Source organism: Gymnoscopelus microlampas (assembly GCF_963454915.1).
Source record: "Gymnoscopelus microlampas genome assembly, chromosome: 7".
NCBI lineage: Eukaryota > Metazoa > Chordata > Actinopteri > Myctophiformes > Myctophidae > Gymnoscopelus > Gymnoscopelus microlampas.
Window position 1 is genome coordinate 19059919 of NC_139944.1, and position 26602 is coordinate 19086520.

The 26602-nt window shown below is 41.4% G+C and overlaps 1 protein-coding gene across 2 annotated transcripts in view; it reads right to left on the reverse strand.

The window, feature by feature from the left end:
• LOC311049734 (protein Wnt-7a-like) overlaps window positions 1-26001 on the reverse strand; it is a 38920-nt gene extending 12919 nt beyond the window's left edge. The window contains exons 1-5 of one of the 2 annotated variants that reach the window (XR_014601227.1): window positions 25393-26001; window positions 22347-22573; window positions 16171-16442; window positions 9249-9437; window positions 6406-9069 (exon numbers count right to left, since the gene is read on the reverse strand). Coding sequence is in view for 1 of the 2 variants with exons in the window: in XM_084063544.1 (XP_083919670.1) it covers window positions 8779-9069; window positions 9249-9437; window positions 16171-16442; window positions 22347-22573; window positions 25393-25463 (1050 nt within the window). In the remaining variant the exon portion in view is untranslated. Of the gene's footprint in view, window positions 1-3587; window positions 9070-9248; window positions 9438-16170; window positions 16443-22346; window positions 22574-25392 lie in introns of those variants that run through there. The other variant, XM_084063544.1, reaches the window with a different exon arrangement.
• Between the last annotated feature and the right edge of the window lie 601 nt (window positions 26002-26602).

Below are 26602 nucleotides of genomic sequence, written 5' to 3' on the forward strand. Positions count from 1 at the left end.
ATTTAAAAAGCAAGCTTACATGATTTCCTTTCCCTTTGTGCCGTGGTTCTCAAACCTTTTCATATCAAGGACCCCCAAATGACCTTGAAATATTTGGCCGCGGATCTGAAAATATTTTGGATATTTGTTTTCCAAGATTTTTTAAAATAGCAAATCTACAAGCTCACTATGTTTTATTGACTCATTTTGCTGGGGACCCCCTGGAACCCCCTCAAGGACCCCTAGGGGTCCCCGGACCCCACTTTGAGAACCAGTGCCTTTGTGGAGCTGTGTGACAACGTCATTGCCATGTGTGTGTCCGAGCCTTTCCCTTTACACCGTCCTTCTATTGAAACTGCCTTTCCTGTTTACACCATCCTTCTATTGAAGCTGCCTTTCCTTTACACCATTCTTCTATTGAAGCTGCCTTTCCTTTACACCATCCTTCTACTGAAGCTGCCTTTCCTTTACACCATCCTTCTATTGAAGCTGCCTTTCCTTTACACCATCCTTCTACTGAAGCTGCCTTTCCTTTACACCATCCTTCTACTGAAGCTGCCTTTCCTTTACACCATCCTTCTACTGAAGCTGGCTTTCCCTTTACACCATCCTTATGTTGACGCTGGCTTTCCCTTTACACCATCCTTCTGTTGAAGCTGCCTTTCCTTTACACCATCCTTCTACTGAAGCTGCCTTTCCTTTACACCATCCTTCTACTGAAGCTGCCTTTCCTTTACACCATCCTTCTACTGAAGCTGCCTTTCCTTTACACCATCCTTATGTTGAAGCTGGCTCCTTATGTTGAAGCTGGCCTTTACACCATCCTTCTACTGAAGCTGCCTTTCCTTTTCACCATACTTCTATTGAAGCTGTGTTTAGTCCTGGGAGGTTTTGTGTCGATTCTTCTGGGATGTTAAGACCTTCTTCATCGCTGTGCACATTTAAATCCTTCTTGACATCATCCCTGACCCCCCCGTCTCTCTCACACACACACACACACACACACACACACACACACACACACACACACACACACACACACACACACACACACACACACACACACACACACACACACACACACACACACACACACACGCTGCACACCCCTCCCTTCCTGTTTGCTCTTGGCACTAAATAAATAGCATCCAACACAAGTGATGTGGGTTTGGCATGCATGGTTACCGACGGTTACCGTCCCGCTAATGGGGCAGCCTGGCCTCCTCTCGGAGCCCGGCAGCATTTCTGGGGGGCACAGCGTGGTTGCTGTGGCAACGTAGCCAAGCAGTGAATGAAGCAGATGTCAAAGTCATCCATCAAGACCGACCGCACGATTCCAACTCCCTCCATTCCTCCTCCCCAGAGCATTGCTGTCAGGCAGAAACCTCTTCATATTTCAACTTTTCATGTTTTTTTCGTAAATGAATTCCCTACTTTGTCATGCAAAACACAATTATGTCAAATCTGTCATGCAAAAGTAACGAAAATAGCCGATCTACAATCGCAATGGGAAGTGCTGTGAGCTTGTAGATCAGCTATTTTGGCTATTTTGGGGGAAATATTAAAATGAAAGTGGTTAAGTGTGTCTATCGGTTTTAATGAATGTTGAACCAATGAAAAGTATTAATAAGATCTTGTGACTAAATAATAACTACTTTCTATCCATTAGAGCACAGGTTCTCTTTCACATTTCCTGAAAAGTAACAGTTTCGTGCATGGGCACACTGCACTCCCTCCCACCATTAGGTCTGCAGCCTACTTCAACCCAACAAGAGGGATGTTCAGCTTCGGTTGGTCAATAACAACCAAATGATGTCATAAGTAGGCCTGTAACAATTATTACATAATCGCCCGATCGCATTTGAGATAATCACAATTATGTTACATTATCGTTAGAATGCATTTCCATTCTTCTGTATGAATTTATCTGTTGAAAAATAGCAAAAATACCTGACCTACCAGCTTGTGAGCTTGTAGTACTGTAGATCAGCTATTGTCACTATATTTAGTAGTGATAAGTATAGTTAAATGCATGGCATGCTTTGTCCATATTACATTATTTAATTTGATTATTGGTACCAATCATTGTCAGTTGGATCCAGTTTGATCCATTAGACGACTGCAGGGACCCCAATCTACACTGTCAAATCCTCATCCTAAACAGATGGAACCAAATGGACCCCTAACTCAGACAGTGTACAAATGGAACCAAATGGACCCCTAACTCAGACAGTGCACAAATGGAACCAAATGGACCCCTAACTCAGACAGTGTACAAATGGAACCAAATGGACCCCTAACTCAGACAGTGTACAAATGGTACCAAATGGACCCCTAACTCAGACAGTGTACAAATGGTACCAAATGGACCCCTAACTCAGACAGTGTACAAATGGAACCAAATGGACCCCTAACTCAGACAGTGTACAAATGGTACCAAATAGACCCCTAACTCAGACAGTGTACAAATGGTACCAAATGGACCCCTAACTCAGACAGTGTACAAATGGAACCAAATGGACCCCTAACTCAGACAGTGTACAAATGGAACCAAATCGACTCCTAACTCAGACAGTGTACAAATGGTACCAAATGGACCCATAGTTGCTTAACAGTTGCTCAACTGATTAACAGCAATAAGCCACTTATTTATTTATTGATCTACTAACTCACTTACTTACTTACTTACTTACTTGGTTAGCTACTTACGTCCTTTTTTATTTTCTTATTTACTTATTTATTTAGCCTACTTATTTATTTACTAGGCCGACTATGAAAGTGACATTATCACTTCATTCACATCATTCCCTGGTGGTCTTTGGTCTCTGACACACTGGTATGTATTAGTTATTATTAGATTATTGGTCTAGGCTTATGTATTCCTTTATTATTAGATCACAATTGTTCATGCATTTGATGTATAAAGTGTATTATGATGTAGCCTATTATGATATATTATCTTGTGTCCTTAATTGCTTAGCTGTAGCCTAGATCGCTCTGGATTAAGAGCGTCTGCTAAATGCCTAAACTGTAAACTGTAAACTGTACAGTTCATGCACGCCATAATTATCTGCTCCCCAATGATTACCTCGCTTTATTACACGTCTATACTTAATAAAGAAATTGATACATTGACCCAAAACTAAGAACATAACATTGCTTACGTTAATGAAAGTAGTCCGTTAATTCATGCCAGGTGCGTCCAGTGCAATGAGGTTGTCTCGGGAAACACGATAGGCCTAGATTAAATAGAATCAATATTCGGTTACAACATGTCTATTTCTCGCTTAATATTTTCAAAAACATTATTGAGAGCACTGTTAAGCTGTGTAAATGACATTGTGTGTTTGTTTACATGGCTGCCATGTTGGACAAGGCAAACATCTAACGACACAGATTGATAAGAGCCAGGTGCTCTGAGTCTTTGATTAGGCAGCAGTCTGTTATTGAGTTCAGCGATCATTATTAAAAAATAATACACAGATGAATTCAATGATTGACCAATCAGAATCAAGCATTCAACCAAGCCATGTAATAAATTGTACTCTATAGATACATACTCGACATATTGCTTAAAATGACCTTTTATTCATTCAAATACGTTCCAGAATGCAGCTTTTAAATGAAAACTCAGGATTTTACAGTGCAGTAGTAGCAATAAAACTTGAAAAATCCCAAAATGTGTATGGTATGTCTGTGGATTACTGAAACATTGTATATGAAAACATGGAGCTCTTTTCCACTACGATGGGGAACCCAGAAACCTGTGAATAGGTCTATGCACAGCCGCCATATTGGAAAGATATTGGGCCTCTTCCTTACTTCCTTCACAGGTACCAATGATAATGAAGGCACTGTTCCATTCTGGTCAAACAGAGTCAGGGTTCTGATATTGTGCATGTTGGCTCACTGGAAACACACTGCTACACCAGTGGGTATCAAAGTGTGGTCCAGGTGCCCTCATGGTTCCTTGAGGGGGTTCAAAATGTCCCCTTGGGTCCATTTGGTTCCATTAGTACACTCTCAGAGTTATGGAGGTCCTTGAAATTAATAAAGTGTGAGAACCACTGTGCTACACTTGTTGTGGGTTTCCAGAACTCAGGGTTAGTAGCACATCCTGAGCAAGGCCCCCAAATGTAGGTTCTGGGAACCTTTATGTGAAACCGAGCCATGGAGCAGAGCACGGCTCACTTTGTTATGGTCAGTGGAAAAGAGCTAATAGACTCCAACCAAAATGTAACTCTTTGTCAGCTTTGCGTTACGAATACAATGCAACACGTTGTAGGATAACCTTGTGTTCTCTGGGAACTTTACCATTTATATTTCCCTTACATAGACCAGTGTTTCTCAACGTGGACACCAGGGGGTCCGCCAACTAAGTGATTGATCAGTTGGGAACCAAATAGACCATGGTCTGTACATTTTGCAGTGATGATTGGGGGGTCCCAGCGGGGAAAAAAAGCATATCAAATGGGGGTCCGTGACCTTAATGCATTTCAGACTGGTTGAGAATCACTGCTCTAGACTCAGTTACTGCATACAGTCAGAAAACAGCTAACAGAATATTTTACGGAAAAATGAAATAAAAAATAAATAAAATATTCTTATAAAAATAATCTCTTACAAAATATATTCTATCAACGAATATTAAGGGGATTCTCTTTTTTTTCTGTCTTCTTTTTTTTTTTTTTTCTGGATGCTCAGTCTTGTTTCCTGGTTCGCTCAGGTTACACTGACCAGGGCACGGTTTTCCAGACAACATAGCAGCAAACTGGAGGGGAAGGGAATAGAAGCCAGTATGAAATAATAATAATAATAATAATAATAATAATAATAATAATGATAATAATAAACCCAACCCCCGTGTTTCAGTAGTTCAGCGTTCTGATAAGACATTCCCAGTCCACATCAAAGATTCGCAACTCGTCGAAACCATTGCAGAACATTGCAGAGACCTGCTGCAGCGGCCTGAATTACCCCGTTGAAGGTCAGCTCATTGTGTCGCAAAATGCACACATAGAGCGAGCAAATGGGAGAAAGGAAAGGAAAGTGTATAGGCTACCCTCAAGGGTCTTTGAGAGAGTTCCAGGGGGTCCCCAGCAAAATGTGTTAATACAGCGTCACAATCATTTTAATCCCTTTATCCATATTTTATACGTTGGCTATTCAAAAATAGCAGATATACAAACTCAGGTTGTACATCTGCTATTTTTTAACTTTTTTTATTTTTTTTATTTTGAAGGTATTGAAAATATTTGAATACATTTGATTTTGTTTTTTTAACACAAATCTTCTCCTCTGGGGGTCCCTGGCTCAAAACAGTTTCAGATGTGGGGTCTGCGGCCAAATATATATAATTTTGGGGGTCTTTGGCACGAAGAAGTCTGAGAACTACTGGTTTATCTCATGTTGCTGTGGAAGCGGTGATCGGTCTCAGCTCGGGCCTGAGTGTGGACTGTCCAGTTTGCAAAGCACAGTTTTAGGACTGTGTTGCAAATGGTTGCGTTGTGAATCTTTGGTCTGGACCGGCTTTAAGGCTGTTTCAGACGGGGAGCGAGTGACGCGCCTTAGTAATTAATTTTCAATGAGAGGCAGGCGGTTACTTGGGACGCGTGTAAAAGTTGAAGGGCGGAGAGGCAAGCGAGCGCGGCCCCGTGAAATTCTCGTTGCTCGTTTCGTGCACACGCCCGCGGGCGCCAAGAGCTGGATTGTGGTCAGCTTTTTTTCCCCCGCTTACGCGCAGGAGGACAAAACAACAATGATCGCAGCGTGATCCCCGCTGATCCAAGCGAGAACGCCTGCGTCACTCGCTCTCCGTCTGAAACGGCTATTATGCTGCGTTCACACTGGCAGCCACAAAAGATACAAAACATTGCTGTCGGGCAGAAACCACTCATCTCCATATCTTAACTTTTTGTGTTTTTTTTCGTAAATTAATGCCCTACTTAATCATACTACAGCGTCACACAAAAGCAGCAAAAGTAGCAGATCCACAAGCTTGAGCTTGTCGATCTGCTACTTTTGCTATTTCTCAATTTGAATCCTGAAAAGTAACGATCTTGGAGATATGAGATATTCCACCCGACAGAGACAAAAAACCACCTAGCTTGGTCAGTCAGCTACACCAGTGGTTTTCAACCTTTTTCGTGCCAAGGACCCCCAAATTGACACATATTAGCCCACGGACCCCCATTTAAAAAGATATGCCAGGGACTCAACCATTTTGATTTCTTGGGGGTCCCAATCTACACTGTACCATCATCATTAGTGTTCATTTAACTCTGAGAGTGTACAATAACGGGTCCATTTGGTTCCATTTGTACACTCTCAGAGTTACAGACACATAAGGGTCAATTTGGTTCCTAACTATTAATTTGGCTGGGGACCCCCTGGAATCCCCTCAAGGACCACTAGTGGTCCCCGGACCACTGGTTGAGAACCACTGAGCTACACTGAAATGTCGCTCAAAGCGCACGTTGACGTCATCGAGCGTGCGTCCGTGTGTGGGAGCATAAAAACAGTGTTAAGTATAAAGGAAAATATAAAGACATGGGTCAAAACGAACAGGGGACTCGGCTGACAGCAAGAATGAGTTTTTCTCCCCCCATTACAAGCAGTAATTGTGTGCAGAGAGAGAAGGGGAGTGGAAACGGTGAAAGGAAAACATGATTGATTGACGCCTCACTGCGTCATTGGAACGCTGCAGAGAAGTTGAAGCCAGCTCAACTTTGTGTCAGGCGTCAGTGTGTATTTTCATGGTCGTTTTGTCACTGCCAGTGTGAACGCAGCACAAGGCACAACGTTGCATTGTGCAAAATACATTGTTCGTTTGGTTCTTAAAGGAATAGTTCACAGAAAAAGAAACTGCACTTTTTTCAATCAATTTCTCATCCAATGGGGCCTTGAATTGTTGGATTTTTGTGTTTTTGTCACATTCCTGAGCCAATAATCCAACATTTGACTAATTGAAGTTAATAGGAGACCACTCTTAACAAGAGCAAAACTATATTTAAAACATTCTCTTTGAACCTGGATCATCCGTGGGCCTGGCAGTGATTACACTGTGAGTGTTTATATTATTATTTTATATAGTTTTGCCATGACCTCCTACTGCTCCTGCATCATCAAATATTGGATTATTTGCTCAGGAATGTGACAAAAACAAGTGTCCATGAATTCATGTTTTGGATGAACTATACCTTTAAGGGGGGGCAGGGTCTTCCTTGTTTTCAGACACTGACTCATATTACATGACGTCTCTGTCAGGTGGAAACCTTGTATGTCCAAAACCTTTCCTTTTTTTATCATTAAAAAATGTGGGTAAATGGACGATCCGCAAGCTCACAATATGTCGTGGTGTGACGCGCTGTGAGCTTGTAGATCTGCTATTTTCACTACTTTTGTGCGGCACTCCTGTATGATCGAAGCAGGGCATTAATGTACAGAACAAAAAACATCAAAACTTTCAAATCTGGAGATACAAGGTTTCTGCCTGACAGCAACAATAAACTACAGTATATACACACATCTCCAGTGTTTAAGCTGTGTCTGTTACAAGAACAACACTTTGAGAGCACTTCAGCAACATTTCACACACAAAAATAAAAGCAAATTTCTACTCCAGATTTACTCACCAGAATTAAAACAAAAACAGAAAAAACAAACAAAAAACAATCAGTAGTTTCCTCGTTAGATACTCAATTTCAGTGTAAATGACCAGAGAATAAGACCGTTTGGTAACACCATCTAAGACGCCCATCATGTCTATAATGCACTATAAACATGTGTTATTATTGTTATTCCATAGTGAGTACTTATGAGTGCTTATAACTGTAATTATACAGTGTTATAAGCAGATTATGAAGCCTTTATACTTGACCTCATGAGTCATTATAAAATGCTTTATAATGTGCAATGATTGTTATGGAGCATCAGGAGTATTTATGATCATTAATGTAATTATACAGTGTCATAAAGAATATAATGCATTATTATACATGGGCTTCATAGACAGTGTTACCAACATTTCTATTAACGTTTGAGCCGATCCATGACTCCCATTAAATAATTCCAAAAAAGTCAAAGAATGCCAGAGCAACTTCAATGATGAAAACATGACTCGGGATGCCAGAGACTGGAACCGCTTTTAACCCGGTGTCTGTACTGTATGTTGGGAATGCAGTTAGTATGTTGGACATGTAATTAAGGGCCAAAATAGCCAATCTACAATCTCATAGATTGGCGATCAGCGATCTCATAGATTGGCTACTTTTGCAGCGCGACACTGCCTTGCAACAAAGTATCACATAAGACTCAAGTGCTTCCCACTGCAGACATTAAGCCTTGTCAAGTACCATGTGACATATCCACTGACATCAGTGTCATCAACACACAACTGTGTTGGACCCTCGGTCCGCTAGTCCACTTGGTCCACTGGTTCACTACACCACTAGTGCACTAATCCCCTTGCCCACTTGTCCGTTAGTCCACTAGTGCACAAATCCACTTGTCCACTGGAGTGCACTAGCCTACTTGGTCCACTATTCCACTAAATGCACTAGTGCACTGGTCCAGGCTGTATCCGTTCAAAGCAGGTCTCAGGGTGCGACTGGTTGCGGATGGCTCATAGACCTCCATACATGGGCTGTTTTTTTTCCCCCTTTCCATTATCCGTCAGACCACCATAACCCTGTTACTCAAAGATGTGCACAACACACACTGATCCGCCATGCACCGGCGGTCGTGTGTGCGTGTGTGTGTGTGTGTGTGTATAAATAAAGCATCCGATAAAAATCCTTTTCACTTGCAGGTGTAAACCTCGGTCCGCTCGCTGCAGGTGTTGCACTTGACGTAGCAGCACCACAGGAACTTGCAGTTGCACTGCCAGACGCGCGAGTACTGGTGCGTGTTGTAGCCGCGGTCGCAGCACATCAGGTTGCAGCTGTTGGGCTGCAGGGCCGTCTTGTTGCACAGGCGGCCCTGCGTGCCCATGCTGCCCGTAAGGGGGTTGGCCTCGCAGTAGTTGGGAGACTTCTCCAGGAATACTAGGTCCGTGTCTTTGGGCTTACGGTACGACTGCGGATCCTTGACCTGGAGCAGTGGATAGAAAAGTAAACTGAGTACATTTACTTACTATTATTGGTTCTTAGGCTACAGGAAATATGATATGAGAGGTGAAACAATCAATGGAATTGCAATAGGACATTTTTGAAATAGAAATTGTAAATTGCTACACAACCTTTTTTACTTCAAGTTCTTCCGCCACTGACCTTAAGGAACTTGGGTCTCTTGTTGCGGCTGGCCCGAACAGGCTCTACGTGCATGGCCTGGTTGTAGCGCTCCTTCAGCATGAAGCCCAGCTGTCTGAACTTGGGCAGCGTGGTCCAGCATGTCTTGGTGGTGCAGGAGCCCGACACACCATGGCACTTACACTCCAGACGCATGTTCTTCTCCAGGACCTGTTGGATATTGGAAAGATTTGCACACATTTTCACTATTTTTCAAAAAAATAGCAGATCTACAAGCTCATAGCGTGGCACGAAGTGACGTGCTATCTATGAGCTGGTATATCTGCAATTGTTGAATAGCCAAAGTATAAAATACACGCACCAAGGAATGGGCACGAGAGCAGTGTAGTGGCTCAGTAAACTAGGATACCAGGTAAACCAAGAACCTAGCATCAGTCTAAACCAGTGGTTTTCAACCAGTGGTCCGGGGACCACCAGTGGTCCTTGAGGGGGTTCCAGGGGGTCCCCAGACAAATTAATAGTTAGTAACCAAATTGAACCTTGTGTGTGTGTGTAACTCTGAGAGTGTACAAATGGAACCAAATGGACCCAACGGGTCCATTTGGTTCCATTTGTACACTCTCAGAGTTATATGAACACTGATTATGATACTGCTGTGTAGATTGGGACCCCCAAGGAATCAAAAATGGTTGAGTCCCTGGCATATCTTTTCAAATGGCGGTCCCTGGGCCAATATGTGTCAATTTGGGGGTCCTTGACGCAAAAAAGGTTGAAAACCACTGGTCTAAACAATATACTATCAAAATAATAATCTGTTCATTGAAACTTTAGGATACCAGGTAAACAAAAGTATTCAAAAGTAGCAGATATACAAGCTCATAGCCCGTCACATCCTGCCGTGCTATGAGCTTGTAGATCTACTTCTTTTTTTTGGGGGAAAATGTGTGCAAATCGTTGAATATATATATTGTTAAGTCAAATCTTTGCTTCTGTGGGTCCCTGGAACAAAATATTTTGAGATGGGGGTCCGTGGCCAAATACATTTTGGGGGTCCCAAAATGTATTGTTTCAATTGTAATGTACAATTGAAACAAGCCTGCGGGCTTTCTTGTTTTTATCCTTTTGAATTTTAATATTCAATAAACTAATCAATCAATCAAAGTCCTTGACATGAAAAAGTTTTAGAACCACTGATATAAGTTTATATATATACTCACGGCCCACCATTGGGCCTCGGCCCACATGTTGGTGAAGCACTGCTGTAACCCATAGTCCTGGGAATGCGGGCATTAATCTGTGGCATGATCATGTTTGATATAGAAAAGCTTCTATTGAGAAATGAGAGTCAGGGAGAAAAGCAAGAATCCCCAAGTGCAGGCTAGACCCTAGCCTGGAGCTAGAGATGTCACATTTGATATGAGACACACACAGGGAGGGAGACGAAAACACAATAGCAGATCCTGCATTCTCAAATTATGCACCCAAACTAAGGAAAACAAACTTCCTTTAAGAAATCAGAGAGGAAAACTCAACTGAAATGTTTGACCACTTAAACCCTACAGTCCCTATACTGGGGTTTACGAACATCCTGTGAAATAGACGATCTATAAGCTCACAATGCGGCGCAACGCTTTTGTGAGCTTACATACATACGTTTGTACAGACAGACAGACAGACAGACAGACAGACAGACAGACAGACAGACAGACAGACAGACAGACACACACACACACACACACACACACACACACACACACACACACACACACACACACACACACACACACACACACACACACACACATCATGAACTGAAACGCTGACGTTATCAATCTCAATCTTATGTCTCACACAGTGTACTGTATACCGACATACAGTCTGAGTGTATATATACGATGCTTATGGTTATACATCATGTATAAACTGTAAAGGGGTCTAAAAGTGGTCTACATCACTGAATGGCCATTTCAGGACTAGACTGAACCTTGTCTTTTGTTTGTGTGGAGGTTGGGCCCTCCACACAAACAGGCAGTTGTAATTATTCCATTTTACAATTTTACAATGTATTCTGCATTTAGCAGACGCTCTTATCCAGAGCGACTTGGTTTACCTATGATCCCAGATACTATTTCTATGCATTTGATGTATTACCTTGTATTTACCTGCTTACTGTAAATCGCTGTGGATTAAGAGCGTCTGCTAAATGCCTAAATTGTAAATTGACTTAAGCAAGGTAAACACTTACATCAAAGCAGAGAGACAGTGTAGTGCCTCAGTAAACTAGGATACCAAGTAAACCAAGAACCTAGCATCAGTCTAAACAATATACTATCAAAATAATAATCTGTGCATTGAAACTTTAGGATACCAGGCAAACAACAAGCCTAGCATCTGTCCAATAAACATGCTATCTAAATTACATTTTAACAAAAACAAGCCTAAAGTAGCATTCCACTCTCATGTTGCTCTCAGACATTGTGGAGTCTTCTCTCGAGGTAATTGTCAGAAAGCATGGATGCATACAGCTTAGTGCGGTCATGCCCTCCTCCCCCAGTCCCCACAAATCTTTAATTTATGCACTTCATTCAAGTCAATTGCCCACTGTGGGCTCAACAGAGCCCCCCGTAAAGCCTGATTGTCTCCGCCAGGCCGAAGGCGTGGCCGAGACTATGTTTTTGCCCCCGTCCGTCCGTGTGTCCGTCTGTGTGTCCGTCCGTCGGTTAACAGGTAATACGATCGGTCCAACGTTATCGCCATGAAACTGCACACACACTGCACACACTGCACACACACTCCCTAAAGGCCAGGACAGAAAATGTTTTCACGTTGGCCTGTTACAGTGCCACCACTAGGCAGATTTTTGTAAAACACATTTTTGGCTATTACTCCACAGATTTTGTCCAAATACCACGCAAATCTGTACACATTATCTCTATAGTCATGTGATCAACACGGATCTGTAGGATTTTTCCTATTCCATCCTGATTTGCTAAGAGTGGCATCCAAAGTTTGCAGGAGTGGTCCGTTTTGAACAAAATGCCTCAAAGCATGAACGCAGCATTCCCACTAGGCCAAGGAAGAAATGCTACAATTTTTCAACTCAGCCTCATGGTGGCGCTATAACAGCCCGATTCACGTTTTTACCTATAACTGAACCGATTGGTGTGAAACTTTGCATACACACTCCCTAGAGGCCAAGTAAAGTTTTTTGCTAAAGTTATTTTTTTATATTACTCCTACAGATTTTGTCCAAACATCACGCAAATCGTTCATAACTCTATAGTCATGTGATCAAGGCGGATCTATCCGATTATTCATATTCCATCCTGATTGGCTAAGATTGGCATCTAAAGTTTGCATGTCTGTGCAATAACTTCATCAACATTAATCCCTAAACTTCTACAGATTCCACTCACCTCTATAATGACTGAATTCAGAACATTGCTGACCTGGCGGAGACCTGTGCTTTTGGCCACGGACCCCCACCTCAAAATATTTTATTCCAGGGACACCCAGAAGCAAAGATTTGAGTTAAAAATGTTCGCTCTAAAAGATATATACAGTATATATTCAAAGATTTGCTAAATTTTTGAAAAATAGCAGATCTATGGGTTAAGCCAACCCCCCCGCCACCCATGGCACCTTGTACATGCACCTTGTACATTCCACGTTTACTCCTGTCAAGAAAATGCCAGGGCTGGTGCTCCAAAAACATTGTGACATAATTTAAAATCCTACATGAAAGGCATACTACAATAATTATAGTGAGATCTACTTTAGGGAGCCTAGTTAAGATATCCTCAAACAGTACCTAAGCAGTGTCAGCCAAATTGCCCATAAAAAAAGCCATGTCACTAAGTACAGCCTAATTTATACTCTGTAGTACGACGGTGTCACTTGCAGACGAGAATGGCGTCGCGTCACATTCAATGCAATATTTAAATGACAGCAGGACTCTGCAACTCACAACTTACAATTTACAATTTCAATTTACAATTTAGGTATTTAGAAGACCAGACCAATTTACAAGTGGGAGATGGGAATAAGCGGAGTAAACTTGAACTCTAAGTCAATAAACAACAAGGTGAATAGTCACATAGTAGTAGAGTGCAGAGAGAACCGTGTAATCTCTCAAGGATACCAGGTAAACAATGAACCCAACATCTGTTTTAACAACATGTTCTAAATCATATTTTAGATATGTGTGGTCGATAAAAACAAATGTAAGAAACAAAAACATGAGAACTAGTGACCAAGATATGTCAGAATAGTAGCCATATCTTGGTCAATAACATCAATTGAAAGAAAAAGCGGCCAGGGGGAAGTGATGGAGTGAGGTGGAGTCAGAAGAGGCGAGTCTTCAGACTACTGCGGCAAATTGGGAGTGAGTCTGCAGCACTGACAGCAATGGGGAGTTTATTCCACAGTTTGGGAGTCTGGGACGTGTTTCAGGGAAGGTTCGTACAGCAAGCATTCATGTCTGTGTTAGCTGATCTGAGTGAGTGGGAAAGGTTGTAGGGCTGTATCAGGCTTTTGAAGGTATGGGGATGCCATGCCTTTGGTTGGCATGTAGGCCAACAAGGGTGTTTTGTCCTCGGTGTGGGCAGCAACCGGGATCCAATGAAGGGAGCGGAAAAAAGGGGAGAGACATGTGACACTTTTGGCTGGTTCAAGACCAGGTGTGCTGCAGCATTCTGCATGGTTTGGAGGGGCTTATGAGTGCACATGGCGGGAGGCCAGTAAGGAGGGAGTTTACAGTAGTAAAGCTTTGAGATGACTGAGGTCTTGATAAGGAGCTGGGCACAGTGGGCTGACTCCGGCATGGTGATAATCCTTCAGATGTTATTAAGTGTTATTACAGGAGCGAGTGACCGCTGCGATGTGTGCCTTGAAGGACAGCTGACTGTCCAGGACAACAGCCAGGCTCTTGGCAGTTGGAACAGAAGCCACCAGGGAGTTATCTATGGAAACAGTGAAACCCTGCATGGGGCACAACTTTCATGTCTTAGCCTGGATCCGAACCCAGGCTCCCCGCTCTAACAGAGCGCACATTTGAAGGCGAGTTATTTATATTTGAGTTTCATGCAATACCTCTTGTGAACTAATTATGCTACTATACCCGGCCACCAATAATAATCTGTGGATGAAGACAAAACAACTCCCAGCAGCAGATGAAATTGGACGAAGAAGATGGAGATGGATCGGGCACACACTGTGCAAACCAGTGTCAAACACCACCAGACAGGCTCTGACTTGGAACACTCAAAGGAAGAGAAACAGAGGCCGCCTAAAAAGCACTTGGCGGTGGGATCTCCAGGCAGACACCAAGAGACTGGGATACACCTGGTCACAGATAGAAAAGAACGCCTGTGACCGAAAACTCTGGAGGTCCCTTGTCGACGGCCTATACCCCAGTAAGGGTGTAAGGCGTAAGTAAGTAAGTATACCCGACCACTAGATCTACACATTTCTCAACTGAAGAGCAGGGAGACCACCACCAAACACCACATTTGTGTTAGTCATAATATAACTAACACTGATTATAGTATTAACATATTGAAATAAGCTTTAATTTACTTTAAAACCGTTATGGATTGCAGCTGCAAGCTTACTGCAACAACCTCCTCTTCCCTGCAGACAAGGCCCATGCTGTAGCTGATCCTCAACAAAAACAGAGATGTCTCAATATAATATTTATCTCAAGTATGCATCACTTGAAAATGATGTACAGTAGTTATACGCGAGCCAGGAAACTCTGAAACAGAGAAATGTGTGTGTGGCACTCATGGAATTAGGAGGGGGGAAAAATGAAATTATAAAAGGACAGGAGGTGTACATGAGCCATGTACTAACCTGTAACCTACGCAGTGATTCCCAACCTGTGGCCCAGGGCCCACTGGTGGGCCGCGATGGTATTGCAAGTGGACCCCCAAATCATTGGCAAAACACTTAATATCTGAATGATAATGTAACATTAATTAATATAAAAAATAAATGACAATGTATTTGTGATACCGATAAATAGGAACTTAAAGTACATTACATTAAACCCACAAACATTTGAAAATACTTTGTGCCAGAGATGATAAGAGAAGATTTGCGTTCAAATTATTCCAAATCCTTGTGTGAGCTTGTATATCGGCTATTTTCAAATATCTCAAGTATAAACTAAAGTTAAAGTGCCTAAACTGTTCCTCATTTTGCTGGGGCCCCCCCTGGAAGCCCCTTCAAGGGAAGGGGTGAGAAGCAGTGCTCTAGACGGCAGGGCCCTTCAGGACACGGGGTGAGATAAGGAGGCTTGGAAAACAACGGGGCCAATATGGTGCATTGAACAGGCCCCATTGTAAAGTCTGTACAAAAAGACACATTTTCACAACATCTCCTGTTACAGTAGCCTTGTGAACCAGACCAGCCAGCTCCTCACCAGGGTACAGTTACACTGTCTCTGATACTGCTGCAACAAGTAGCCTACTCTGATCTGTTTTTTTAAGTTTTTTGTTTTTTTACTTAATAATAGCACAATGTAGAAATACTCTGTGTAAATGTCCTGTACTCAAAATTCGACTTGAGTGCAAAAGTACAATAGTATTGGCATCAACATATACTTACAGTACTAAAGTAAAACTTCTAAATCTTTTCAAAATTGCTAAACCTTTTTTCGAAAATAGCATTGTGACCTGTAGATACGCTAGCAGACTAGCCCAATGATAAATCCGGCCCTGGCTATGTGTATATATGCGTATGTAGATGTCTTAGATTATAATGTTTCTCCTTGCTCTCCCTATCCCCCTTTTTTTCTTTCTTTCATGGAATACAACAAAACGATGGGAGCTTGAACGAAAACGAACGTCACCCACTTCACTTTTATTGTGATTTGCCAATAAAAGCTGATTCTGATTCTGCACCGTAGCGTTGTGCCACTGTGCCAAAGCGGCATACACACCTTGCGTCCGACCTCGTTGTTGTGCAGGTTCATGAGCGTGCGGGCGTTCTGCTTGATCTCGCGGGCGTCCACGAACACCTTGGAGAAGCCCAGGCCGTAGCGGATGTCCGCGGAGCAGCCGCCCCACTTCCAGCCCTCCTCCTGGTTGTAGAAGCCCTGCTTGTCCTTGTCACACCCGCACCCGCTCAGGCTGCCCTGGGTGCAGGCCGCCGTGATGGCGTGGGCCACGCCCGCCGCGATGATGGCGTAGGTGAACGCAGCCTCCTTGCTACCTGCGACAGAGAGAGAGAGAGAGAGAGAAAAAAGGAAGGGAAGACATTTTTAAACACCTTTGATGACATAATACAGCAGTGGTTCTCAAACATTTTGAAGGCAAGTGACCCCAAAATGTATTTGGTCGTGGACCCCCATCTGAAAAGATGTTGAAAAGATCTTCTGGGGGCACAACCTCCTTAAACAGGAACTGGGGTTTGGCTCCTCCCCTTTTTTAGTCGACTTCCTCCCGAGTGCTTCGGTGTTTATTCCTACTAATAACATTACATTACATGTGGCAGTAGTGTGTTTATTCCTATTAAAAACAACATTACATGGTTATGGCAGTGGTGCTGACAGATCATGAGATCTCACAGTATAAACTTCTGTTAAAGTGGTAAACAGATTTTTGATCATGTATTAACTCATTTTGTTGGGGACCCCCTGGAACCCCCTTCAAGGGCCCCCTGGGGGTCCCCGGACCCCACTTTGAGAAGCAGTGATATAAAGAACTCCTCTGCCAAGCCTCCTTACATACCTGGCATAACTGCTTCCAAGCCAGTCATAAAAATAGTGCAGATGAGCCAAGTGTGACTGATTCATCACGCTTTCTCTTAGAGGGATTAATGATGACAGGTAGGAGCAGCGGTAGGTGAGGGTAGGCCTAAGCCTCTATACAATATAAAGTATTTATGAAGTATAAAGTAAATACAAAGTCACATTAACTAAAGCACATTCATTCATATTATGAGAGAAGCACTGCTAAGGCAGATACATTGAGAGCAAACAATTTATTTTATTTTAATCACTTAAACCCTGTACTTTGTTGGCTGGAGTCCCCCAGGGGCCTAGATGAAACGCCCCACCTTTTTCTCCTCTATACACCAAATCTCACTTTTCGGCAAAGGTTTGCTCCGGAAAACGGACGCTTAGGATTCCTGTGGTTAAGTTATAAGGGAATGTTTATGCAATGAAAATGTGTTACTTTTTGCCTTTTTTTTTTTTACTAATAAGGGACGGTAGGTTGAGCGTTTTACGTAGAAAACAGAATAAAAAAATAAATGAAAAGAATCTGTTTTCTATTTCAACTTGTATCTATAGGCCTTGTGTAAGTCATTTGGGCTTCTTGCCTCTTCCTGGCACTTACAACTTTTTTATCATACCATGTATTTTTGTATTGTATTGCAAACGGTGATAATTAAAACATAAAAACATAAACATAAGGGTCATTCTATTGGAGACCTCTAACGTCCAAAGCCGTACAGTATTTCAGTGAGCCAGTGCATGTGCATGGGGGCGGGGTGGGGGAGCGCTTCGTCTATGTTTAGACATCAGTCTGGCTCTTGTCCCAGCTTCCGTCACAACGCGGATCCACCCAGCATGCACCCTGCCTGGGGAGAGGTGAACCCCACTGGAACGCACCCATCCTCCCTGCAACCAGCACACTGATACAACTGATCTGGAACGCACCCATCGTTGCTGTCGGGAAGAAACCTTGTATCTCCGTATTCAAACAGAGTGTCACACAAAAGTAGTGAAAATAGCAGGCCTACAAGCTCACAACGCGTCACATTATGAGCTTGTAGATAGGCTATTTTCACTATTTTATAATGTCTTACAAATGATAAGAAAAAAGGAACAGTTTTGGACATACAAGGTTTCCACCCGACAGTGACGATATCCTCCCTGATACTAACTGATCTCCACTCTATAAATCAGCTGCTTCAGGTCAAACGGTGTTCTTCATTAAAAAGGAGAAATAGAGATAAGTCTGCAAAGGAGGAAACAATATTAAAAAAATATAAAAACTAGCAGCTGGACCTAATTATAACCATCAGTGAGTTGAGTTTTAGCAGGTTCCATTTACAGTACCCATGTTCTTGATGTTTTTATGTTATGTACTTCTAGTATGTTGAAATTGGATGAACGTATTTATTAGTGATCAGATTTTTCTGTATGTCTCTGTTCTCTCCACAGTGAACTTGAACCAAGCCCAAAGTTGATTCAGTAACGCCAAAGGAGTTGAACTTGAAAATTGGGATTCAGCTGGAGTGGAGTGGAGCGGAGGAAGATCGTACAGGCAGTGTGGTCTGTGGTGAAATTCTTCTAGCACTGAATGCATGAAAACCCATCTCAAACGGCATCTTACAACCAAACGTGAAGTGCCGAAGGACAAACTACTTGATTTCTTAAAGAGACGAATCAGGCCAAAAAACTCAGTCACACCTGTGGTAGATTAAAGCACATATCATGCGAACGACATGTTTGAGCCTCCACATTGCAAAAGCCGATAAAGTTCAATTTCTCATTGGCTGTGTGTTTTTTATATTTTTATAAAAAAAATATCACTTACACTATAAATGTTATAGTGTTCCAGTTTAAAATGTGTCTGCTCATTTCTTTGTGCCATCACTTCCAATTTATTTGTTTATCCTGTCTCCTGTATGAGTTCTCCCACCTGATTGGATACATTTAGTATCCTGACCCCGAAAATGTATTTTCTGTTTGTAAAGAGCCTGTTGAAACAAAGAGACTCTTGTTACTGAACAAACACCTCGAGTCTATATTAGCAGTGATTACAATCGGAATATAGAGCTATTTTACACTTATTCTAACAAAAGAAAATAATTTACTGCACCTTTAAACAGCTATGCAGGGGTATGAGATTAAAAAGAAACAATGAGTGCGTTATGACGGAAAGGCATGTGGAGCTTCTGTGAATTACTGACTTAAACCACTTAAACCCTATATGGTTAAGCAAGTTCCTCAGGGCTCTATACTAGTGTCTTTTCTGTTTTCTGTTATTGTGGGGAAAGCTTTAGCTGAAAGTAACCGATCGTCAAGCTTGACGATCGGCTATGTTCTTTCTTTTTTTGTGGGGAAAGCTTTCTTCTGCAAAACCTTTCCCCACAATACGGATGCTGGGGTTTAAGTGGTTAACTGTGATTCCTCATTAGAACGCTTCCCCTGCCAAAGCTGCACCGACAGACAGGAGCTACATTTATAAAGCAGCTACCTACCAACCTGCCTGTCTGGACTTGAAGCATTTCTGCTTTTAGGGGGAAAAGTATTTTATGAATACATGAAGGTACTTTTCACTGAACTTACTAGGATCTTTGACAAGATTAAAAAAATATATCGTCGCTGTCGGGCAGAAACCTCTTATCTCCATATTCTAACTTGTTGTGTTTTTTTCATGAATTAATGCCCTACTTGATCGTACTACAGCGTCACACAAAAGCATCAAAAGTAGCAGATCTGATTTCGAGCTTGTAGATCTGCTACTTTTGCTATTTTTGCAATTGAATCCTGAAAAGTAACAGTTTTGGACATGAGGTTTCCACCCGACAGAGACGATATCAGCATTATGGTGAGAAAGGCCCAGTAGGAATGGGAGGCCTGTTAAAGGACTAATCCTGAATACACAATGATGAGATATTGGATTTCTCAATTACTGTTAAGTTAACTACTTAAACCTAGATTTACAGTAGTTACCCGAAGTGCTCCAGGGCTATATACTAGGCCCACTCCTGTTTTCACTTGTTGGAAATAGCTGATCTACAAGCTCACAGTGTTGTTAACCGAATGTTAACCCCAGGAAAATACCCAGGAGCAAATAAAAAAAGACAAATAAAACATGGCTTATAATAGACAACAACTAGAGCAAATAATGTTGCTTGTATAACATCAGCTTGTTGACTGTACTTGCTACTCGCACAACTTAACATAATGGTCTCCAGGTAATGAGATTTAAGTCCATGTAAGTGCACGGTTCTGGTAATGTGTGATATGAGTTCTTCTTCTCACTAGAGCAGTGGTTCTCAAACTTTTCAAGACGCGAAAATAATCTTAGGAATTGTAAGAGCTGGGGCATTCAATTTAGTTTGACTAGGTTCCACAAAAAAATATTGTGAAAATAACCGATCTAGTACATACTCACAAGGCCTCGCATTGCAAAGCGTTAGATTGCCTATTTTCCGTTTAACATTATAGTATAGCTTGTTCATTACTTTTGATGCAATGACAATTCTATTTCAGAGGTATCCACTTTCTGCAGATACCCTGTATACACTTATATTGTGTATTGTTGTTTTTTTTACTGTTGAGTGAGAAAACAATGTTTCACATTAAGCAAAACATCTGGGGACCCCCAAATATCATTTGGGGAGCCCCCCTAATATCATTTGGGGAGCCCCCCTGGGGGTCCCGACCCACAGTTTGAGAAACCCTGCACTAGAGGTACAGTAGGTGTGTGGAATGGATGGTGCTGAAGGTAAAGGATGATATGCTGATCATTCATTTGTGTCATTTGAGTATCCATGGCCTCCAGCTTTATTCCACTCACAGTGCAGGATGTCTCTGTCTCATTTATCACCAAGAACACCTTCAGTCAATGTCAAAAGCTCTGACCTGATTAAAAAGGAAAGAAATACCTTTCAATAGCACGTTTTTTTTTCAGCAATAGTTTTGCTTTAGCGCTATATATACTTCCCCACATGTGGAAGAGATAGAATTGTAGATCTACAAGCTCCACAACACGTCACAAGCTTAGATCTGCTATTTGTTACCATTTTCAACACTTTTCGCCCCTAGTGACAGGCCCAAAATACCTGGCCACCTGGTTGAAAGTGTTTAATACATATAGACTCAATAAGTGTATGTCTAATTCAAACAAACTAAAGAGAGGAGGATTCAGCCTGAGAATACTATAAATCATGTTTCACTGTCTCAATATGAGCACAAACTCATACATAGTGGCCACAGTAATAAGCAATACTGGTGCAACAATGTTGATAACACCTTGGATGTCAGAATAGAAAAATGATACACTGTTGCAGACGGAATAGTATCAAGGCTTGCAATTCTCAGGAACTATACATAGAAAGGGGGGGAACCACCTAAATAGAAGGAACTTGCTTCACTTAAAACAAATATACATTAACATTATGACATCTTATCTTAGTATGATGGCCATGCTGTCAACAGCTCTATGATGTGAGATAGTGGTACCCCCAAAATAATCATATTTTAACTGGGGACCCCCCACCCTGACAAGCACTTAGAAAGGGTTGAGGTATAACATTTTTGTGTGACTCGGTTCCACAGACAGATATTGTGAAAATGTTTGTATTAAAAATCTAAATCTGCTAAGTAACTAGTGACCAAAGCTGTCAAATATTAATAATATGAGTAGGAATATACATTTCAGCAAAACAAATAAGAAATAAATAAGAAAAAAAGGAAATACTCAAGTAAAGTAAAAGTACCTCCGAATTGTAGGCCTACTTACAAGTACAGTACTTGAGTAAATGTACAAAGTTACTTTCCACCACTGATGGGATTAGGGTTGGGATCCGCAACCAGAGGAACTGGATCCAACATTGAGGAACCGAATCGGTTCGATCACATTTGGAACCTTCCGGAACTGGTTTTATCACACTGTCAGTGCTGGTATGTGGACTTCACATCTGCTATACAATTACAATACCGGTTCCCAAACTTTTTTAATTTCACAGACCACCATAACTCTGAGAGTGTACAAATGGAACCAAATGGACCCGTAAGGGTCCATTTGGTTCCATTTGTACAATCTCAGAGTTAGAGATCTGTAAGGGTCCATTTGGTTCCATTTGTACACTCTCAGAGTTAGAGACCTGTAAGTGTCCATTTGGTTCCATTTGTACACTCTCGGAGTTACAGACCTGTAAGGGTCCATTTGGAACCCCCTCAAATAACCCAGAGGGTCCCTGGACCTCACTCTGAGAACCACTACAATGATATGCATGCGATACTGTATGCAGGCGATACTGTGTGACCGTTAAAGAGAGAATCGTCAAGGAACCGGAATCGTTTTAAAAATCCTAAAGGATCCCATTAAACCCTATAGATGGGACCATAAACTAGAATGGCGCATTGTGACATACCCACTTTCAGTTCTTTCCCGAAGACGGTCCTCTCCCCCAGCGCCGAGCAGTTCCAGCGGCCGTGTTTGAACTGGAACTGGCACTCGTTGATGGCCATCTGCGCTCCTTCCCCGATCACGATGATGGCGTCCGGTCGACTCTGACAGATCGTCCTCTGGCGTGGGGCCAGGCCCGGGATCTTGTTGCAGATGATACTGGCTCCCAACGCCACCACGGACGACAGACCCCTGGCATGGGATGACCCATGGAATAAAGCAAAATAAATAAAGTCTCACGAATGATGAACCATTTTTTTTAGGCCAAGTCCTATAATCTGTGATTTATGAAACAGTGGCACTATGCAACTCATGTAACTTTTTTTTATGAATAAAATGTAATTTTGTCCAATCTGTATGGTAGAGTACGTCAATACAATATAACTTGTACAATTGGGGTGGTAGTATTTTGTCTTACTGCTCTTCTATTGAGACATTTAGATGGTGTCAAAGGTCATGTCTCACCTAGACACAGGATCGGACTCAAGTTTTGACCTGGTGGTCAAGATTCAATTAATTCCCTGAGCAAGCAGGCAGGCTAATTAGTTCAATAAATAGTAAAAAAAAAGTCAACACGCAGGAAACCGGGTTCAAATCCAGGGTAGAAGAGCAAAGTTACATAGTGCTGCTTAAACAATTAACACAGTATGTAAAGTGATGCTGTTTAAGTATTATCTTTTTTCCCCCCTAATATGTTTGTAATTTGTTCTTTCTTTTTTGTAACATACATTACACACACTATCACACACATTTACACACCCTCACTTACACACACATACCCTTGCACTTGCCTAGTTATCGAAAAGATAAATAGATAAAATAAACATTAAATGAAAAACAAAACACATTGTTTAAGTATTATCATTCTAAACGTAGGTTGCTGCTGTTCTACATAAAGCCAACCAGTTGAAGAAATCACAGATTGAGCCTTTAACCTATGACATATCTGACAACATTCATGTTTATGGAAGATGCTTCTGAACATGTATTATATTGCTAGTTTGACCACTTCAAATACTCTTTCATCTTAAAATAACCCAAAATAGCAGATCTACAAGCTCACAACACGTTGCAGCGCAAGTGCAGCTTGTAGATCTGCTATTTTCGGTGCATGACATGATTCCATAGAAGACATGCTGGCTTCTATGGAATCCATAAGACAGAAATCAGTCATGGCGACTGAGAACATTAATCCATGTGGATGAACACCAAGTTCAGTTCATTCTCAACCTTTAGCATTCCAAGGACCCCCAATGTGTTAGGCATTAGGGCCACGGACCACCATCTGACACGTGACACAACACTCTACACTGTAAAATTGGTGTTTATTTAACTCTGGACCAAATGGACCTGTGAGGGACGATTTGGTTCCATTTTTACACCTGCATGGATGAAGAGAAAACATTAGTGCTGCAACTATCAATTATTGTCTTATAGCGTTTATTCTATCCACTGTATCCAGTCATTTTTTGATTAATCGAGAAAAATGTTCTGCTATTTTGACAACTTTTTACTTCGTTTTTCTTTACTTTTCACTTGAAATGTCCAAAATAGGGCAGGATTATTCATCGATTAGTGTAATAAGTTGTAATAAATTGATTTATTTTTAAAACAAGGTTTATGTTCAGTTTTCACATAACCTTAACCCTATAACCTACAATTAAGGAATTAAGTGAACAATTATACATTTTACACAATGAATGAATTTAGCAATTAATTAACAATACCAACATTACCTCAAGTACAAATTTGCCAGAGCAACTTTCACTTAGTAGTTTTAGTAATATTTGACGAGGAGTATCTATACTTTGACTGTACAGGAGTTGAGTAGCCTACTTTGTCCATCACTGACTACACACATTGTATTACATCTACTGGCTCCCAATGCCATGATGGATGATAGGGGTTCTCAAAGTGGGGTCCGGGGACCCTTAGGGATCCTTGAGAGAGGGGGGCCATGCAGCAAAATAATAGAAATCTGGCTAAATGTGTTACTACAGCATCGACATAAATCAACCACTTTAACCCTATACATCAGCTATAGCCAATCTTGCACTCATTGAGCTTGTAGATCTGCTACTTGGAAGAAAAAAAAATAATGAAAGAAAATCTACAAAACCTTGGAATCATTTTGATGTTTTACACAAATCTCTTACATGCGGGTCCCTGACAAAATATTGTTTTCAGATAAGGGGCCACGGCCAAATACGTATACATAATTAGGGGGGTCCTTGATATGAAAATATTTGAGAACCACACTGTTCATTAGGCTACACACTTGGCACAGTCCCTGTTTTACTGATCAATAGCGCTATTGATCAGCTGATTAAGAAATAGAATCCTGAGTGTTCATTTAACACTCCCTTAAGGGTTGTGGTTCCATGCTTAGAGTTACATTAACCATGTTACTGTGTAGTGTCAGATATAGGCTGAGTTGCAATTACAAACATTTGCCCCATAAAGATTTTTTAGTTTGTTTTTTTCAAACAATTCATACAAAAATAACTAGAGAACATCACATTTGAGTTTTACAGCAATTTATCATTTACCTCAATTCAAAATAATAATACAAATAAAAAGTTTGGATGGGTCTATTACAGTGGTTCCCAGACTTTTTAGCTCAATACCCAACAGAGAAATGTGATGTCTCCCCAGGACCCAAACCAGTGAAAATAGCAGATCTACAAGCACACAACAAGTTGCAAGTTTGTAGATCGGCTATTTTCACTACTTCTCAAACATTTGTTTTCTAATTTATGGAATTTCTTAAGATTTGTTTTTGTTAAGAAATTATTTTGAAAAACCATTGAAATTGTTTACAATTCATGAAAAAATGTTTTGAAATAATAATTAAAAACAAAATGTATAGGAAACAAAAAATAAAAGGATATATATATATATTTACTAGTGACCCATAAAAATGTGTCCGCAACCCACAAATGGGTCCCGACCCACTGTTTGGGAAACAGTGCTCTATTATTGACAATTATTAAGCCGTCAACTTTACTTACCCGATTTTCAAATATACAATTCCAAGGCAAAGGAAGAAATGGAAAATCCACCGTCGCGTCTTCCTACTCATGGCTGAAGTGAAGTTTTTTGTATTATTTAACTACGAGATGTTGTTGGACTCGATGTCCAGGCTGCTGCAGGTCACTGTCGGAGCAGCTGTTCCAGGTGTGTCCAGATGTGAGGATGATGATGAAGAAGAAGAAGAGGATGATGTCCCCAGGACAAAAGCTGCAAAGTTTGTCTCAATCTCATTGGGTCTATTTTGTCGGCAGAGTAATAATCCGTCCGGTGCAGTTATCATTAGAAGGCTTTAGCTGTCTGTTCTCAGGTATATTCTGGAGCCCTCAGGTCTTTTTTTCTATACCTTTTCCTTTCTATCAGGGCGTGTTCCACACAAAAAAAAGAAAGACAAATTCACCCTAAAGGTAGAATGCTCCGATCGCACAAAAACAAGTGCATCATAAAGATAGATGACACATATAGATTATGATTGAAATGAATGCACTTTTGCCGCGCACCTCAATCAAACTACACAAGTCAGATCGGCTTCCAGTAATCCCCTGATCTTGTAGATCTTCTCTCAGGACCTCCTGTGTTGATGTGGAGTGTGTTCCGTTCCGTTAATAAACAGTAGCAGTGCTGCTATGATGTGCAACACACAGCTACCTACCGCCAGGTTTTATCTGTTCTGATAGGAACGCTCCTCCCACGGGGACAGATCCTAGATCTCTGAGAGGGTACATCATGGACCCATGATGGACCCAAATGGTCCATTTGGTTACAGCGGTGTGAATTAACCAAGTACATTTACTCAAGTACTGTACATTTTCAGTACTTTTACTTCTGCTGCACTGGATCTTAGAGACAAATATTGTAGTTCGACTCCACTATTATTTGAAAACTCTAGTTACTAGTTACTTTGTAGATTTTGATTATTACAAACATTTACCACTCCAGCCCTATATACATTTCGGCCATTTGAAAATAGCAGATCTACAAGCTTGTGGCATCTGTCAATACTTTTGTCCCTTTACTCAAGTACATTTTAACTCCTTGTAACTAGGCTATTTCTACATTGCAGTATTGATACTTTTACTGAAGTGAAACATGTGAGTAATGAGAGTAATTTTCCCACCATTGTTTGGTTACATATTGTACCCTCTCAGTTAGTTTGCGAAATTGATAGATTAGCCCTATCACAGGATTCAT